Source organism: Fundulus heteroclitus, chromosome 5 (genome assembly GCF_011125445.2).
Source record: "Fundulus heteroclitus isolate FHET01 chromosome 5, MU-UCD_Fhet_4.1, whole genome shotgun sequence".
Classification (NCBI taxonomy): domain Eukaryota; kingdom Metazoa; phylum Chordata; class Actinopteri; order Cyprinodontiformes; family Fundulidae; genus Fundulus; species Fundulus heteroclitus.
The window spans coordinates 19512431-19531803 of NC_046365.1; the positions used below are offsets into that span (position 1 = coordinate 19512431).

A 19373-nucleotide genomic window follows, 5' to 3' on the forward strand; every position below is an offset into this window, starting at 1 on the left:
CTGTGACTTAAATAAAGACAACGGGAATATGTGAGTTAAGCTTTGTGTTCGGTTAAAACGAGAAGCCCGTGAAGTTGTTAAATGAAGCTTTGTGATCGAGGTTTTTAAAATTCAACTGAACTTATTTTTATTTAATTCAATCTAACCTGTTTTTTAGGGAAGCAATAAAAAGGAAGAACAGAGGGCTTATAACCCTAAGGCCTTGACACCTCTTCATTTATTTCATATAAAAAAATATATATCCATAATCCTAATAGTATGGAAGAAGGCCTGGAATGGAATAAAAACAGGAAGCAGATATCAAAGAAATCAGAAACTCAACTGGTTTATTGAAAAGCATCTAAAAAGCAGTCTGCCAGCTTTCTGTTACAGCAAACATTTCCATAAAAAAAAAAAAAAAGTAAAATGTTGTATGTTAATGAAATAAAAATCAGATATATGCACTTTGGGGGGGGGGGGGGGGTTACAGTTACAATTTTTAATTTATGTTAAACACGTCAGACATTACAAAATATCTTAGGGCAGCAAAAACATTTGTTGTACATATCTCTGAATTCAAAGTGCTCAAGTTCAATTAAGTTTTTTTTCTGTTATTATAAATATAAACCACTCGTTATTGTTAGTCGAACCGGTTCAAACCGTACCGACTACACTCAGTACTCAGGTTTGATCCGGCGTTGAGCTCAGCGTGGAAGGGAGAGAGAAATCCATTCTGGCTCCAGCGCTGCACACAAAGTGGCCTCCTGATTAGAAAGGACACGCCACGCTCACCCGCGCCTCGGGTCAAATGGACTTCATTTCATTTGGTCAACACATTAAATATACGCCAAGCTTCTTTTTTTATATATATACACACATATAAACATTATGAAGCAATTTGCCTTTTGTACACGACATAGAAAAACAGCTTTGCTGGTAACAACCCAAGTGGTCCACAATCATCTGCCGTCCTTGAAGAAGCCCTGCGACGTGCTGCTCTCCTTGATGGTGACGGTCAGGAAGTTGGCGGTCACGTCCGTCACCAGCACCTTCTCCGCGTTGCTGAGGCACGGCCTCCAGGCCACGTCGTCCTGCCCGTCCTCCAGCCTGGCCGGGGACCGCCTGTCCAGGAAGTAAGGCTTCTCCGTCGGCGGGGGCCCGGCGGCTCGGCTCGGGTGCTGGCTCGTTTTGGGGCGGTGCTTGTGGAAGTGCGCCGCCGCCAGGTGGGCCGAGCCGTCCTTAGTCCTGTGCGGGTCTGCGCAGCGCTGAGCGTGGAAGTGTTTGTAGGAAGCGCCGCTGGAGGCTTTCTGTGTGTGGTGGTGGTGACGGTGAGAATAGTGGTGCTGATGGTGGTGGTGCTTGTGGACGTGAGCGTGGTTCTCCGAGTGTCTGTGGGCCGACTTCTGCAGCCTGGTCTCCTCGTCCTCCTGGAATTGGGCCAGTCTGTACGCACCGTGGCTCTCCCCCTCCTCCGCCCTCCTCCTGTGCGGCTCGGACGCCGCCGGGCCGAACCCGTCGTCCACAAAGCGGGGCTTCGGCTTGGGCCCCCTCTTTTTGGGCGTGTGGGCGTGTCCGTCTGAGGCGGCCTGCTGTAGGGGGGGGTGCCGGTGCTCGTGGGGGCTCGGTTCAGACGGGCGCACGCTCTCCCCGCGGTTGACGGAGCTCGGCGGGAAGATGGTGGGAACGACGGCTCTCAGGCCTTCCCTGGCCCTGGGGGTGAAGACGGGCTCGGGGGTCGGGAAGGTGATGTGCATCCCTCGGACGGCCTCCCTCCTGAACTCGTAGAACTTGGTTTTGACCTTAGCCTGGGCCTGGAAGCAAATGTAAAAATGAGCATTTTTAATTTATACACACACAAAAAAATAAACATTGATCATTTTTCTTTGTCAAAACAAAATGATGACGCCTTCATCTGTCAGTTTCTGTGCTCTATTTGTTGGTGCTGTGTAAATCAAAGTGTTTGATAGAGGCCATCGACAGGCATCAGGGTACATTTCCATTATATATCGCTGTGATATTACGCCCAACACAAAAAAAACACGGAAAAAACGCTGAATAAATTACAACATACAGCATCATCAACTCTGAGGCCCATAGAGTTTCTTGTTCAGGTTAAATCAAAGCAAATGTTAGCAAAAGCTTTAAAGAAGCTCCACAGAAATGAATTAATCGAGCTTTTTTTTCCTCTTTAGTTACCATGACAGTAAGCCACCAAGTCTCACAACGTATTGTTTCCAGCTCTTGATTTCCTGAGAGACATGACAACATGTCAGGCCCGCTTTAACTCATGCTAAATAAATCAGAAAGTAAAAGCAATAGAATAGAAATGTGATAGAAGTGTTTTTTTTCCCCTCCCTGTGGTTGGTTGGTCTAGGTGTAAACTAGGCCTTTCCTCTCAGAAAAGAAAAATAATAACAGGGATTTTGAAAGAAATTTTACAGTTAATTTCTTCAGATTGAAACAACCATCTGATTACTGGGTTTCACATTGTTGAAAGAGTTAAAATACAAAACCTCCTTTCTGAAGCCCAGAAAGAAAAAAAACCTAAACTAAACTAAAAACACCCAACTTCTAAATTGCTTGAAATCACTGTGTATTTCTGGATTAGAGAGAAATAAAATAAAGGACTCTCCAGTATGAGCATTTTAACCCTGTGTTAAAGCAACTCGAGCGCAGGAAGGCTTTCCTCTACTCCGACAAAAATTAAATATATAGTTAAATAAATACAAAAATATTTCAAAATTACCACTTAGTCCTAAACGCTATTTATTTGATGAATTATGTTGTATTCCTAGTTGTAATACAAGCGGTGTAATATAGATATAATCAAGAAGGAACAACAGAAAATTGGTGCTGTGGCACCAGATGGATTTAGCAGGAGTTGGACGTGAAAACTAAAATATTCTGCTTGTTTATTTAGGTTATTCCCGCTAAAATATATCTGCTACTTAAAAAAAGGGAACCACTCAGGAGCCATCAACGCAGAACAATTGCACACCAAAAATATAGGAAATCCAGACTTGTCAATATGCTGACAGTAAGTTATTTTTTTTCCCTCCCATCTTCTGCTGTATCTTCCTTTTCCCTCCCTTACCAAATAAGCGAAAAACAAACATAGTCCAACAACGTGCTCAGGGCCTCCGGGAACCTGGCGCTGGCCCTGCCCGACACCCGTACAGCCATAAAAAATAATTAAAAATTAAAATCTAATCGTGATAAATTCACCTTCAGCAGAAACGTCTTCGGTTTTGGCCCCCTCTTTTTGGGCCCGTACAGCTCCCTTTCACGTTCTCTGTGGAAAACAAAACACGCCGGCAAGTGTCACGGGAGCAAAGTGCACGGAGCGTACTGTACGCACACTTGATGCCTCTGTTCGCAGCCAGGCTCTGCCCACGGAGGCTAACACAGAAACACTCACGCACGCCTTGTGGGAGAATTACCTCTGCTCGAAAGCTGCAAACAAACGGGAGTCCAGAATGTTTTCCTCCGGCTCCCAAGTGCTGTACCTGCGGAGCAGAGCATTAAATCAGACTGACAGGTCCACCAGCGGCCCCGCTAGCCCCCGGAGCTAAAAAAAAAAAAAAAAAAACACAACCCCACAGAGTTGACTTTAATCCCGCTAGCTTCGGCGGGCTAACCACGGACAGTGCGCAGACAGCTCCAAAACATGTCTGTTTCTTAAGAAGGAGAAGCAGCGTAAGCGCCACTTACTTAGGCGACCATCCCTTCCACTTCACCAGGTACTCGATCCGACCCTGCGTGCCATCAGAAACAAACAGAGCAGGACTCGGTTAGCTTGCAGGGGCAACGGCAGCGTTAACAGTGCGCTGGTGCTGTGTCGGGCTCCCCGGGGAGGGGAGAGCAGAGCGGCTACACCTCCCGCCTACCTTCCTTATCCTCCGCTTGATGATAGACTCGGCCGCGAACACGCGCTCCCCGACGGCAGACAGCTCCATGTTTACCCCAGTGCTACCGACCGTTAGCCTGGTGGGCGCTATGCGAGAAGCTATCCCCCACCCCTCCCTCTTCCAGAATTCCCGACAGACCATAATAGTCCCGAGCAGAATGGACGTCAGCGCAATTTTTTTTTACAGCGTTGCTAAGGAACCGCCATCGGTGGAACCACTAGCTGCGCGCCCATTGGCCCAGCCGTTGCTACGTGGATCGGGTTTCTAAGTGGAGGCGGAGCTTGGGTGAATGCTTTCTCGGGGTAAAATGGTGGCCTATTTTTTTTATTATTTAATTTTACCAGCGCAGCGAATGAATGTCGTCTCCCTCAATTTATGTGACGTCAACAAAAAAATCTTATACAATGTCTATGGACGCGAAGGTGCTGACAAGCCAATAAAGAAACAAGGAAATTAGCACGTTTCTGCCAAATGTGAAACGCTTCGACAATACAGAGGCATTTATTTATTTAAATATAGGTAAGCCGTATGAGTCCCTACTGGAAAAAAAAATAGGTGTAAATGTAGCCTACAGTACGTTTGTGAGCTTCTATTTTTATTAATTTTTACAGCTTCTTCTCCCTCTTTGTTTATTTGTTTCGGATCTTTTTTCCTTTTTTTTTTTCTTTTTTTATAAACGCAGGTCATTCATTAGTTAATTTCAATGTAGGCCGGAGCATGAAAGTTCAAGGTAAAAGAAAAAAAAAAAGAATACAGAAAAATTGGCAAATGTTTCTATTCGGGGTTTTTTTTCACTTAAACAAATCTAAAGCAAAAATATCAAAACATAGCCTAAATTTAGAAATGAATAATTTCCATTTTTTTTTAATTCAAAACGAGACCGGTAGCATAAATACGATCTAGCTTAATCTTTAAATAAGGAATTAGGATAATTAGCTTTTTTGGTAAATGATCTATCCTGCATCAGGGCCAATTGTGAAACAACAATATGAAAATGGTTTTATTGATGACCGCTTAATTAAATGTAGAAGCGGTTGTGGAAGGTTTTCATGTCCTTTATTATTGTCAATTACTGGGTGGCGCGGAGCATCACAGCATACTTAAATGCGGGCATCTTTGAAAGCTCTGCTGACTTACTAGGCCTACTTACTAACTAGTTTAAGAAAGGATGTAATAAAATAAAATAAAAAATTTAAATAACGATTTAAAAAGAATCGTTCTTTTCTCTTTATGTTGTATTTACATCTAGGCATTATTTTACAGTATTTTCAGGTAAAATTAACGTCCCGCATTTCATGAAAGGGAACTTTTATTATTGGAAAAAAAAAATTAAATAGGCCTATCTTTTAAGTGCTAGTGATGTTAATGGGTATGACGTAAATGGCCAGATACATAAAATAAAGCCAATAAAATTAAATTAAAATACTCATAAATAGTTATAATTATTTTATTATTTTTGTAGGCTATGCTTATTTTTCCCTCACCTTTATTCCTCAGCCTTTTAACTCCAAATTACGTTAATTTATTTTAGCTATGCATTAAAAGTATAATCTGCGCGGAAAGTCCAGTGACCCTAAATGTACCAAGCGGACCGTGTGAATGGAACAAATGTAAATGGATGGCGCATAATGGCTATAGACTGCTTCCACCATCTGTAACATGACGCTTCCACCTTGAGGTGAAAACTCTATTCACCTAGATGGAGGAATTACAGCTGCATGATGCCGTAAAACATTCTGATTTCTATACCAAAAAAAATGGCAGTGAGAAGACGCGCACCAACGCCGCGTGAGGTGATTTAGGGGCGTTGCGTTTAGGAACCTGCTGATGTAAATGAATGTGTTCGCATGATTTATAAATATTTGTATTATTCTCTGCCAGATGTTGGTTGTAAACTCAAATAAACCACAACGCGTTAAATATGATCAATCTAGACAAAATCTGTCACGCATTTTTAATTCTCACGCGTCTGAGCAGACTAATCGCGATGCTCTAAAACGTTTGGTCAATTAATACTAGAATCGTTGGGGGAGATACACACCTTTGTGAAAAATACTAACCCGATTGGCAAAACTAATCAAACCCGAAATCCACATATAGTGGCTAGCTTCTCACAATAAGCGCAAAGGAAAAATGCGTAAAATCGCCAAATGTCTCAGACATTTGCTCCTCAACAAACACCGTCGCTGTCAAACACTCAGAATCGAAATCATTCTAAAGGTTGTCTCACATAGTGTTTTCTTCATCGCGTTTATGGGCGTTCATTGGAGGACAAACCTTAATCTAGATCAGATGCATATATTTTGCGATCACTGGTCCTTGTTATGGTTCATTAAGCCTTTCTTATGAAATCTCTGTGTGAAACTGCTGCATCCCCGATAAAGCTATTTCGGTTCTGATTTTCTACCATGCAGTTGTCAGGGGTATCATGACGCTTCCCCGGGGGAATTTGGACATTTTGGATACATTAAACCACGTTAATTTAAGATTCTATTTTCCCAAGTTAAGCATTTTAGAATGTCCAGTTTATTCAAATATAAATACAGCCTGATATATTAAATGTTTGCTGTTCCCAATATCCACAACCAGCAGCAGAGGAAACCAAAATACGCCACAAACGTCTGCTCAGTGCTTTCTTCTGGGTTCATAATCTGTGCATCAGATCCACTAAATAATTTCCTTTCAAAAATTAATTCCGGAATAGCAGAAATAAAACGGTCTTCATCCAAACATTTCCCCCCCAAATGTAATTTGCGCCCCCGACTGCATGCAAACTGGTTGGTTTGACGGAAGCGCTGGAGGTGCCATCCTCCGCTTTCAGTGAGCGCGTCACAGAAATGATAATATTGATTAATGCTCTCGACTTTCCGCTCAGAAGATCTTCTGTGCGGCTGAATGAAGAAAATGTCAGACAGAAAATGGAAGATGGGCGCAGCTCAGACTGCGGCTGCGATTGGTCTCGGCGCGCCTGCAGTGCAGCACCGCTGCCGCGTTCAAACACCATTGGTTGGCTTGTATCCGGGCAAAGACGCGCAACCTGCCGGTGCGCACATAGACAGTGGGGGAAAAACAAGAAACTCCGCTCAAAACCTACGAAGGATAATAACAAAAAATATGACAAGAGATAGAAAGAAAAGCGGGGTTTGCGTTTTTTCGTCCCTAATGATGCGTTGCGAGGACACGCGTGCATCATGACGTACCATCAACTGACATTTGTTATTTCTTATGATCACCTGCACGCCACTTTCTACCCGGATTTTATAATGGTCTAAAACAGAAAAAAAAAACGTCAACGTCGTGGTTTCGTACAACCACACAGGTTTAGGTTTCAGTGTTCTTCGCACCTTGCGTGCCAAGAAAGCGGAAATGTTTCCCCAGGCTGCCAAATCAGGAAAACAAACGTGAAAAGGCCCGCATAGATGGAGGAATCTGATCAGCAGGCTGTGACAGACCTGTAACACCTGCACGCAGAGCCGACACAAAATTGTTCAGGGCCCCTAATCAGGATTCCCTTTGGGGCCCCGGTTCCAGTTGGCGTTATTTCTGAAATTAGTCGCACTGTAGAGGTTTTTCCTCTGAATAACTCATTCGGTCTGACAGCCATGCCAGCAATTCAATGTGGTCTGAAAAGATCCAATAGAAGGACACAATTTGTCACTTATTCGTTGGTGAGTTTGTATTGATATTGTTAATATAACGGGACTCTAGCACACAGACATGAGCATCACTACTAATTCACAGCTTTAAATAATGACAGCCAACATAGCTATCAAACTGAAGGTTTTCATACAACCCCCTCACCCCCCAAAACAAATAATTATTTTACATTTTGAAAGATTCAAAATGTATTTGCCCCTGAAATTTAGGTCTATAGATCTGTGTTCTGCTCAAGATCCATCATGCTGACCTATAAGCTGGAACTAAAAAGCAGCTCAGTTCATAAGACCGCAATGAAGACAGAGGGCATAAATGTCAATTTGCACCAAAACTGTGCTTTTTCTAAGCAGCATGTGCACCATTCCTGTTTAACCCTCTTATAAATGCTTCATGCAAAAGGTGTCTACGCCAAAGTTGATACAGGAATCCAAGTTGCAGCCTTTACGTTATTCTGACGGTGGAATCACGTGGAAGGATTTATCCACATTTGCGAGTTCTTCTAAACATATCATATTAGTTCTTTTGCGGGATCGCAGCGGAGGGCCTCCCTCAGTCCTGGCATGCGCAAATTCAGCCTCAGTTCACAGGAAGAAGACATTTCACAACCCCATTGCTATATGGGAAGACCAAAACATCCTCTTTTAGGCTATTTGTTTCTGTACAAGCCAAAAGCGCATAATTAAAAAAAACCGCAAGTTTGCGCTAAATCTGTAGCTGTATTAGACTCTGGGGGGTAAATTCCTTTTGCGGGTCCACAAGCTAAACAGAACAGAAAGTGCACGGAGGAGGAGAGCGAGAGGGACAGCCATTTTCTCTGTCGTTGCTCGCGTTAAAGCGCACGGAGAGCCTGTTTCACTGGCAGCGGAGGAAATGGTCGAGCCGCTGCAGCCTTCTCCGTCGAATTACACCAATTTGCCTTCCGAGCAAAGACGCCCGTCGGCCAGTCGCTCTTTGAGCACCCATTTAACGCCGAACTACCCGGATGGAGGCGGTCCGTGCAAGACTAGCGCAGGAGAGCGCCGAGGTGCGCTGTGCACCTTACAGTCAAGGAGCAACCGTCTCGTCTGAGTTCAAGCACCGACCCGAGGGTAGACAGTGGAGCGGGTATAAATACCTGCTGCTCTGTGCGTAGACTGTGACACACACACAGAGAACATGTCGGTCAAACTCCTGCATGCAGACGTCGATAGACGCCCTGAGGGCTGCTGCTCAGGTCTGCCATCGTATTTTAACACCGATGGGTTATTTGGCTCTGATTTAGCGGCTCTGTTCACCCGTTTACCAACATGTACAGGTGCTTCTCAGTAAATGTGATTTTTCGGTGTCATCGATTCTATCCCAAAACTGAATTCTGATATGTAATCTAATTCTTGTATTTGGATATTTCTTTGTATATTGCTGTCAAATGTGAAAAAACAAACAAACATGACTTACAGATGTTTAAAACCCCAAATTGACACACATACAAAGACACAAAAAGACACAAATTTGAAAAAAGCTATTTTAATATGTTATAATCTATGCAATCATGGGCAAGACTGCCACCATGTCTGTCCAGTTAATGACAGGAGGGCGAGCCACAAAAGGTCTTGGCGGAGTCTTTTTGTTCAGAGTGTAAGCATATCCATGCAAAGTGTAGTGAAAGGAAAACATTTGACAGGTAAAAATGCAAAGCCACAGGGATACCAAGAGCCTTGAGAGGATTGTGGCTCAAAGGTCATTCGAGTTTCTCAAGATTCTTAAACTATGGCTTGAATCTAGAGCCAGAGCCTTTGCAGCCACTGTCCAGGACCTGGACTACTGCTGTTGCATTTACCAACACGTCTTACCTTTGATTAGGAGAGAGAGAGAACTGGACGGTTGCTCGGTGGTTCTCTTCAGATTAAGGTCAATTTACATTTGACTCAGAAATTGTTGAGGCATGACGTTTCCACCGTCTTTATTTAAAGCTGGTGTTAATCCACGGGTTTTTAATCAAGTTCAAAGTCAGCACAGCTGCCCGTTTGCTGACACGCTTTATGAGATGCTGCTTTTTCCAGCAGGATGTCACGTGGTACCTGCCCACAATGCCAAAAGCACCAACGATATCACTGCACTTGGTTGGTCCACAAACTCACCTGAATGTGAACCCCACGCAGAACCCGTGGAGTACGGTCAAGAGGAAGATGTTGACAGATGATGCAGGCGAGCTGAAGGTCGCTACCAGAGCAACGTGGACTTTCCCAACGCCTCAGCAGACCAACGCACTCTGCACCGATGCAGGAACCTTTCCAAAAAAGACTCCCCCACTTCCTGTTATAAGCTACACCATACCGATCAGACACAAACAGAGCCAGCTGTAAACGTGGCTCCTGAATCAGCCCAGACATTGAGCCTAGTGGTATAGAAAGAATGACACCTTACAGATTTTCTTGCAAAAAACATGTCTTTTTATTGCAAGAAGTATCATAGGAAGCCTCCCGTTTTTTTGGTTTGCCCATCAGCGAGCTCGCGTTCTCACAGGGGTGCTCGCTGCGCCTCAGATCCCACGGAGCCAGTAGGACAAAATGTTGTCTGAAATGTTATCTGGTAGTTACACACTTAAAAAATGGCAGCTTCTGTCTCCAAAGGTGATTTTTGCCTGATATTCCATAAAAATTAGATCTTGTGAGAAGGTTAAAAACAGACGCTGCAGACTAAACGGAAGTGACGGTTTTAAGATCCCATGGGGGGGGGCGCAAGTTTCTCCAAACAGATCTAACGGGAACCACAGAAGAGCTCACGCGTCTCCCCTCTTCTGTTTCTACGACACAAATTGACGGTAAAGGTGCATCCTTTTCTTTATTTGCCTGTCTAAGCACGCCTAAAGGCATCATTAACATCCAAGCAGCACGCATTCTTCTTTAAAACTGTCTCTCTCTCTCTCTCTCTCTCTCTCTCACACACATGCACACACATACTCTGACACAGTGTAATGTACCTTGATTCAATATAATTTTCTTCCTTACAAAAAAAAAAAAAAAAAAAACTCCCTTTAAAGCCTACGTTTATCTGACGTTATCCGTAAAGTAGACAGCCTGGGTGTGTATAAATCAAATTATACGCATACAAAAATCACGACTGTCTACAAAAGTAAGTGCAGGTTAGGCAAGAGTTTCAAGAGGCGATTATTCATTTAAATATCTGCAGCTCAGATTAGGTTTGAAATTTGAAATAACAACATGTTGGGCTTCTACTTAGAAAATATGCAAGAAAAGCACAAAAAGGGTCCCCTCCTCCTCCTACTCCTCCCTCTTTGATTAACTCTGGAGTTTTACAAAATGAAAACAACATCAAAGTTTCATTTGTACATTCAGGAATCAGAAAATACAAATATATATATATATATATATATATGGTATGCCAGTCCCCGGGGCGGTACCCGGTTGTGTTATGCCGATATGTATTCCTTAAAGGTAACCGTGAGGCAGTTCGCAGTAATGTCCGTGATGACTATGTTCCCGAGGCAAGGCTGGAACGAAGGGAAGGCCTCGTCTCTTCTGGCTTGCTGGTGGGAACCAGACGCAGAGTCAGCTCGCTCCTCCTCTGACGGCTCGTGTGTTTCAGTCTGGCTTTCCGTGTGCGTGTCCGTCTGTGTGTGCGTGTCGTCGTGTGAATGCGCGTGCTCCTCTGCTCGCGTCCCCGTCTCCGGCTCGGCACAGGCTGAAGGCGCGGGCCTCGACTTGACGATGCTAAGGTCCATGGGTTCGTCCTGGTCTTGGTAGCCGTAGTCCTGCTGTAGAGCCGGACTCTGGCGTCCGTTTTGGTCAACGACGGCGCTTTGGGAGGGCGAGTCCACCGTGTCAGGAGCGCTGATGCTCCTGCAACTCAGAAACCTTTTACTGCATCCGTGTTCCTCGGCGTCCGCGTCTGAAAGGTGTCGCTTTAGTCCTCCGTGAAGCCTGTTCTGGGCTCCCGTTTTCTCTGGAGCGCCCCTCTCTGAGGGGAGATCAAGCTTGTTGGTCAGCTGTAAAGGCTGATCCTGCGGAAGGCGCCCCTCGCCCCCGACCTCCGTGGGTCTGTCCTGCTCCTTGGCAGTCCGCTCTGCTTGAAGGGACAGTTCCTTCTGCTTGCAGCAATCTCCTTTTATTCCAGAACTGGGAACGGCCGGATCGTCTTTGGGTTGCTTGGCGAATCCGTTCATTAGGCCAAGCTGCTTAACAAGTTTCATCTTTGCCAGGTGCCTCTCCACGCTGCTCTCCGCTCCTTGCAGTGGCCTCTCCGCATCTTCGGAGTCGCCGTTTTTGATCTTGGCGGTCTGCATTCCGTTCTCCATGTATTTGCTCATGACAATGACGATCCGCCCGTTCTTGTTCTTGTTCTTGACGATCTTCAGCTTACCGCCGCTGACGCCGTTGGACTGCGGGGAGGCGTCCTCTTTCGGTTTCGCCCTCTCTGTCCCCTTCTGTCCGTTAAGGTCGGCTGGCAGTTTCTTCAGCTCCATGGTGATGTCCTTCACTTTGGTCAGACAGCCCGAGTCTTTGTCCCGAACCCACTTCTGCTGCAGCACCGCCGGCAGGTTGTACCCTTTGTTCGCCAGCTCCGGGGCCTTGACGTCCCGGGGCTTGGGGTAAACGGGTTCGTGCAGCTTCAGGTCCGGCTGGTAGTGGTGGTGCTTCTTGCTGTTGAGCTCGTAGAAGAACTTCTTGCCGTTGGATTGCTGCTCGGCCTCACGCTCCCTGCTCAGCGGCTGGTACTGGTGAAGCTTCCTGCTGTTCAGCTGGAACTGCTGGGCCTGCGGGCGAATCATCTGGATAGGGCCGGACTTCTGACAGCCGTCGTCTTCCAGGGACGCCCCCTGAAGGTTCGCCAGAATGTTGGACCTCCTGGCAAACGACGGCACCTGCAAAACAAGATGACAATTACTCAAAAGCCACACGTTTGACCTAAATAATTAGACGGCCTTTGAACGGGACCTTTTTTTTTGGAGGAGAAACCCCTAATTAATGAGACGTATGCGTCTATGTCAGGGTGGCAACAGAAAGCCTATGGCGTTCACGGTGCTGCTGCACAGACCCTGAGATCGGAATGTGTGAGGCCCGAATGAGTACACAGTTTATTTCAGGGGCCTTGAGCCCGTGTTCACACAGCCCTCCTGCAGTTCCCCCGCAGCTCTTCGAGCCACCAGGCCGGGGATCAGAGTGACATTTCAAAGTGTCTCCTGTGGCTGTGACCTCAGCTTTGAGGAATGTCACTTGCGGCTTTGTGTATCCTCGCTGACTTTATCCCGTGTGTTACCAAAACACCCTCCTGAGAGGAATAAAGACGCACCTCCGAGGGGATCCTCTGGCCTTTTGGGGAGCTTTGATTGATACATTAGATGAATGATTTGCTCCTGTTTAATAACACCCATGAATTTGGGGACTCCGGAGCTTTAATAAACTAAAAGCAATAACATCCTTTTGAACGTTTGTTGCTGTTGGTGACTAATCCAGTACCTCGTACTCCTCACTAAAGTATTTCCGTGCCATTTAACATTTTTTTTTTTTACACTAAAACCACAAACTTCAAATTATTTCCCTCGAGCTTAATGAGACAGATTGACACAAAGTGGTGCATAATTGTGAAGTGGAAGAAAACCATAGTTTTCACCTTTTTTGTACAAATATAAATCTTCGAAGTATGGCATAGATTTATATTGAGCCCCCTGAGGCAATATTCAGACTGTAGTCTTATGGGATGTGTCTCTATCTCTTTTGTCTTGCCACTCTTCTATAAGGGTGGGTTTTGTTAACAACTAATAGTTGCCCTGTCTGCAGATTATCCCACCTGAGCTGTGGATCCTTCTCAAGAGTTCCCATCGGCTTTGAACGATGGTAATATTTTGGTAGGTTTACTGCTGCGCCACACTGTACTTTATTTTTTTTTCAGAAGATGGATTAAACAGCAATGACATGTTAAAAACCTGGTATATGCTTTTATAACCAAACCCTGGTTTAAACTAGCCCGGCCTGCTGTGTTCCTTGGTCCCCATAGTGCCGTTTCATCACTAAACCTCTCCGAGGCCTTCACAGGACGGCTGGATTTAAATTGAGATGATAAACACTTTAATTGGGTTTCTAAAAATCTGAGAACAGTCAGTACACTTAGGTGGAACAGATCAAAAAGGGGACTGGGTGTAATTGCATACCACACTTTTCAGGAGTTTATTTGTAACATGCATTGCTTTCCATCGGTTTCATAGTGTTGCATCAGTTTTGTGTTGGTCTGACACATAAACAAAACGCACAGCAGGTTGTCGTCGTTGTAGATGGGAAAAGTTCAAGTGGAGCGAACTGTTACACTCTCTTCACATTTCTTGGAGAGTAAAATGATCACATTTCTCTCACCTGAACAAGAAGGTGCTTAGGCTTGGGTCCTCTCTTGCGGTAACCCATCAGCTGCTCCTGACGTTCCCTGTGGGAGGGGGGGGGGGAAAACAGCGGGCAGTCGGTCACTGTTGCATGGCAACAAAACGTCACGGGTGTCCTCCTCAGGCTTGGCTGGGAAACATAGAGCCCATGCTCTAACTTGGAGTGACACTTCCTCATGCAAATTGTCCTCACCCCGCTTCTCTTTCCTTCCAGAGAACCACTCTGCTTCTCGCTCTGGAGGCTCGTTCTCGTCGTCGTTTTAAAACGAAGCGCGCTCTTAAATAGCCACTTGGGTGTGGATATCCCGCTTGAAGGTGAAGGAAAACCCCCGTGTTTGGAGTTTCCTTCGGTTTTCTCCGTCTCAAAGGGAGCCTCTCCAAAGGCAGTAACTCAACACCGCAGACAAGGGTGATGTCAGATTCCTCCCCCAACCTCCCTCCCTCCCATCACATCTAATTACAATGACGACTCGGTGTATTTTCATAGCCTGCCATTCAGGCGATTTGGCTCCCCAGAGGGATGCGTAATTAGTTTCAATAAACCTCCCCCCCCACATACCCAAAACAGGGAACTGGTGATAATTGCAAAAACAGAGGTGGAGGTTCTCTGTAACGTCTGACCTGTACCTTAAAGGTTGCCGAGGCTGAGAGAAAAGCCAGTGACAGTTTAACACGCAGCGCGGTCGGAAAATTCAATTACAATAGTCCTGCAGCTGTGAGGCCACGCACTCAGGGTAGTGATTAGCAACCAGCCAGCCTGAGACTGAGTTTACCGTTTGATTAAAACTCCGAGTTCGGTGGTAATCTTGTAATTGCAAGCGTAGTTTTTTTCATGTGTGATGTACATGTATGAGTCTTGCTTGCCTCTTGCATCAGTAAAGCTGCGAGTTTGGCTTTCACCCTGCCAATGATGAAATGAGCTGACTTTGAATCTTGATGGCTGCCTCGTGGTCTTTAGGAAGTTTTTCCATACTCAATTTACATGTGATTTGTTTAGACTGGGGCTCATGCGGTATACCCTGTCATGCTTTGCTAAAGACATTCAACTCTTCGCTACTTTTAAACCCTGTCGTATCTCTATGATATAGGTCCTACAAATTTGATTGAAAATGTAAAACTCTGGTATTGACCTGAGCTCGGGATAGCCTTGTCCTCCAGAGCGTGGATAACCTGGGTCCATTTTCCCACACATGTTAAAACCACTACTATAAATTACAGCTGTTATTATATAAGTCAAATTCCTCTTGTTTTTTCACTGGAGAAATGGGCCTGATCTCAAATGCTGACATCCTTTCATCTTCTCCTTATTCATATTATCTATTTTTTTTTTTTTTACTTTGGCTGAGTCTAAGTTCTCAGGATTGTTTGCAGTTTGTCCAAAAGGAAACTGCTAAGCTTTTAGACTAGGTATATAATGCGGCCTCTTTGCACTGGTCTCTCTGCACCAACTTCCTGTTACATAATACAGTTTAAGTTTCTGCTTTGGACTTCTTAGGCTCACCCATGAATGTTTCTGATCTTTTTCCACAATAAGCAACCACCAGGACTCTAAAGGTAGACTCATGGGGGCTTGTTAAACGCCTCTACACTTGGATTTGACTTTACTGAATGTATAACGAAAGCAAAAAACTTACAAAAGAGTATAAAAAATACCACACATAACAAAAGAAAACAGCAAACTACAGAATATGTGCGCGTTCAAAGGGCTAAATCAAGGGTAAAAACCTAAAGGTGTCACAGCCTCTGCTATAGTAACTCCTAAGGTCTAGAAATTGTTACCAGTATAAAGATACATCATGGGTTCTTTCACTGAGATGTCAGAGAGAGGGCCAGCATGTCTGCACCTCTACCAGGCTTTATGGAACATGGGAGTACTGCAGCTTTCACCCTCCCCCACGGCCTGCTGCACACTGCTGGTCAGCTGGCTTAAAGAAGGCTCCTACACTTCCCTTTGCTCGTCTGACAGTCCTTAGAAGGAAAAAAACCTGAACCATCAGAAGAATATCTGGACCAAGTGACCCACAGAAAAAGCTTGATGGGTTCTTCCTGGTGCCTCCTCAATTAAGTCTACTGCTAATGAGCTCAGCGTGACCTCTGTTGTGGTTCGCTTCTGGCACATCCTGTAAGGAAAACAATCCATGTGAGGTAGTAGGGTTGCACTTATGCACTATGACCTGACGCTGGCTGTCAGCTACCAACCAGGGGCCAAGAGGTATAGCTGCTTAACAAACTAGCTTTGTTTCTCCCGTTAACTTGACACCGTGATTAATCCTAGAATACACACACCGTGATCAATCCACATACTCAACTCTCACCATCTCTGACTGACAAGCTATGCAGAACAAAGTGGGCTCATCCAGGAATCCAGGAAGTTCTAACCACCAAACACACAGGGAGTTCCTGTGGATGAGTGACGGTTAAGGTCAAGTGCCCTGACTGGAATCGGGAAGGCGGGAAAAGATGCATCTAGACACTAGCCTGGTTTATTTGTTTTTTTTTGTTTGTTTTTTTTACTTGAAGGTTTCCTTACTCGTGAAGCTGGTTTTTCCAACTCTGAACTCACCTGTCTTGGAAAGCGTCGAGCAGCCTTGGATCCAGGATGTTTTCCTCTGGCTCCCATGTGTTGTATCTGCACAGAGAAGAGGAGGAGAAAAACAGTTGGGACAAACTGGTTTGTCTAAAAAAGGCTGACGCTGACAGGCTCTGGTCGTCACTAATTCAGCGTGTAATTTACGAGTCCCCAGATCCCCATTATAGCAGGTCTGTACACGAGTTAACACGCTAAGACACTTGTCCCTCCTCCGTGGATGCATGTGTAATAAATCAGGAGCAACTTTTGACGCGCTCTGATCCAGAACACGAATCCGCATCTATACTGGCGGTTCTTAAACATCTTGCCCAATTACAGACACGCCGTGCTCTAACTGGCACGTCGGGGATTGCACAGATCGTAAAGCAACATCCATCATCGGGGCCAACGAGTCGGGCGCCCAGAAGCAGGAACGCGCAAACCGCCTCATCTGCGCGCCCACGCACGCAAACAAGCATTCTCACATTCGTTCGCCCGTATCATTTATTTATTTGATAATCGTGTCGTGATGATAAGCGAGGTTGTTTCCGTTCAGTGGCGGACTCACCTTGGAGACCATCCTCTCCACTTGACCAGATACTCGACCCTCCCCTGTGTGAGAGAGAAAGAGCAAACGGGATAAGGTTACTTTACTCCTCGCCGCACCGTCACCAAACGGGGAATATATTTTACAAAGCATAGTGAAAATGCAGGCCGTTGTAGCAAGAAAAAAAAAAAAAAAAGACAAGATAAATAGCCACATTTCCACATGCGCGTGCGTAAAACGCGAACCTTTCTGCTGCGCTTCTTCTCGATGCTCTCCACCGCAAAGACGTGCTCTCCAGCGGCGGGTAGCTCCATTTTCCAGCGCAAGAGAGGCGGCTCTCCGGTTTCTCTTGCCGCGGACACCTGATCTTTTCTGTCAGGGCTCGCTTTATTATCTCCCCCTTTGCTTCTTCTCTGATGTGAAGGATTCCCCTCCTACTCCGCCTCCTTCTGGTTTCACGGCGCCTCTTCCTTCGCTTTAACCCCACGGAGACTCTCGCTCTGCAGGCGAGTTGGAGCTGCAGCAAGAAAACACTTCAAGCAAATAGCCGTGGATGTGACGTTTCACGGCGGGGGCGGTGCCAGGGGCGGGGTTTGGTTGCGTTGATGCTTTCAGGGGCTGTGGGAAAAGTTGCAACCGCGAATTCAGACGTTGGTTGACAAGGTTTATTAAGGTTTATTAAGCCTTGATGACTGTCTTTAAGGTTTTGCTTGTTTTGTGTTCTTGATTCTCCAAATTGACAGACAGACAGACAGACAGATAGATAGATAGATAGATAGATAGATAGATAGATAGATAGATAGATAGATAGATAGATAGATAGATAGATAGATAGATAGATAGATAGATAGATAGATAGATAGATAGATAGATAGATAGATAGATAGATAGATAGATAGATAGATAGATAGATAGATAGATAACTATGGTGCTTACAGTGGGGGGTGCAAATGAGTAATAGAAAATGCATTCAGTGCTCAGGGAGGTATATTTTTTTGTCAGATAACATCCCCTACTCCAGTGGTCTCAAACTCTGCTTCAACATGTCCGACTCCATGAGCTCATTTGCAGAGCTTGACTGCATGCAAGTGAGGTAGTTTAGCCATTGGATCCAGGTGTATGGGGCAAGGGACACATCTAAATGTTGCAGGACACCGGCCCTCGAGGATCTGGATTTGAGACCACAGCCCTAGACCTTGCCTTCCTAGGAAAAAAAAAGCTAGCAACAACAATGAAACAAGTTGTTATGTTGGGTTCTGACTCTTTGTTTCAACACCAGTATCTGACTGATGCAATGTTGCAAGCTTTAGGGCTGGTTCCTTTGTAAACACTTTGCACTTTGTTGTCACTTTTTTATGTTTCATGCAAGTTATTCAGGAAGGAAGTAATAAGTAATTCTCTCACATCACTGCCCCCCTTGCTCAGGAACATTGTATTGACTATAGACAGAAACCATGCCCTGTTATGGTTTCTGTCTATAGTCAGAAAGGCTGACAAGTGAAAGTTGAAAAGGTGTCTATATGGTCAATGGTTATTGATGTCTAAATGAGGTTGAAGGGTGATCATAATCTACTATAACCAAGCCTGACTTTCAATGCCTTTGCTTAGGCTGAATCCACATGTTCTCCGGCTAAACGCAAGGATTCGTCGACCTTACATAGCCATGCAAAGATGCCCATGGATGTGCAATGTTTGGGAGGATCATATTTCAATTCATAACTAATATCTAATATAAATGTATTTCTTTTCAGCCTTGAGACCCCATTATTAATGTCTAACTTTGTCAGAAGCACCAACATGTTTGACTCGGGGAGCTGGTGATACTGTGCTGGTTTGCCAAAAATCAAAACAGAGGAGGAAGAAAAAAAGCTTGAATGATTTTATCACCAGGAGACGGGCACAGTTTTTGTGTATACTTGTGATATAATTGTCAATAAAAGCATGGATGAAGTATGTGATTAGAACATGTGGTTTATTTTTCCCCTCTTTTGCTGGTGAAGATTCTCAGTCATCCAGGTCATGGTCATTCCAAAAAAAAGTAAAAAACAAAGCAACTGGACTTGTTTTCCGTAGTTTGCCGACGTTTCGCTTCCTATCCAGGAAGCTTTCTCAATTCCAGACTCCAGACTTTTTGAATTGAGAAAGCTTCCTGGATAGGAAGCGAAACGTCGTCAAACTACGGAAAACAAGTCCAGTCGCTTTGTTTTTTTTAACTTTTTTTGGAATTTTTTCCTTCTTGTATATTTTGGTGCCATTCTTTGAATGACACTTGTAACGGCTTAGTGGTTAGAAAAGCAGATCTCAATACAGTCAATGACACATAACAAACAGAATATAGGTGAG

The 19373-nt window shown here is 44.9% G+C and overlaps 2 protein-coding genes across 2 annotated transcripts; both read right to left on the reverse strand.

Annotated features, from left to right (window-relative positions):
- Window positions 1-300: 300 nt before the first annotated feature.
- Window positions 301-4020, reverse strand: cbx8b (chromobox homolog 8b). Its single transcript, XM_012882656.3, has 5 exons — window positions 3867-4020; window positions 3691-3734; window positions 3420-3485; window positions 3205-3271; window positions 301-1790 (listed from the first exon to the last, which is right to left on the reverse strand). Exons 1-5 carry the CDS (start codon window positions 3933-3935, stop codon window positions 939-941), a joined length of 1098 nt encoding a protein of 365 aa, XP_012738110.2. The 5' UTR covers window positions 3936-4020; the 3' UTR covers window positions 301-938.
- Window positions 4021-10006: 5986 nt separating this feature from the next.
- LOC105940177 (E3 SUMO-protein ligase CBX4) lies at window positions 10007-17579 on the reverse strand. Its single transcript, XM_012882653.3, has 5 exons — window positions 17276-17579; window positions 17052-17095; window positions 16478-16543; window positions 13892-13958; window positions 10007-12405 (listed from the first exon to the last, which is right to left on the reverse strand). The coding sequence occupies exons 1-5, from the start codon at window positions 17342-17344 to the stop codon at window positions 10954-10956; spliced, it is 1698 nt and encodes a 565-aa protein (XP_012738107.2). The 5' UTR covers window positions 17345-17579; the 3' UTR covers window positions 10007-10953.
- Between the last annotated feature and the right edge of the window lie 1794 nt (window positions 17580-19373).

What these genes read in the sequence shown, in the direction of transcription:
- cbx8b (XM_012882656.3), bottom strand. Translation starts at nt 3,935, where the DNA reads ATGGAGCTGTCTGCCGTCGGGGAGCGCGTGTTCGCGGCCGAGTCTATC. An exon ending in TGGAAGGGATGGTCGCCTAA is followed by an intron (nt 3,486 to 3,690) that starts GTAAGTGGCGCT and finishes TCTGCTCCGCAG; the next exon opens with GTACAGCACTTGGGAGCCGG. An exon ending in CGAAGACGTTTCTGCTGAAG is followed by an intron (nt 1,791 to 3,204) that starts GTGAATTTATCA and finishes ATTTGCTTCCAG; the next exon opens with GCCCAGGCTAAGGTCAAAAC.
- LOC105940177 (XM_012882653.3), bottom strand. Translation starts at nt 17,344, where the DNA reads ATGGAGCTACCCGCCGCTGGAGAGCACGTCTTTGCGGTGGAGAGCATC. An exon ending in TGGAGAGGATGGTCTCCAAG is followed by an intron (nt 16,544 to 17,051) that starts GTGAGTCCGCCA and finishes TTCTCTGTGCAG; the next exon opens with ATACAACACATGGGAGCCAG. An exon ending in CTCGACGCTTTCCAAGACAG is followed by an intron (nt 13,959 to 16,477) that starts GTGAGTTCAGAG and finishes CCCCTCCCACAG; the next exon opens with GGAACGTCAGGAGCAGCTGA.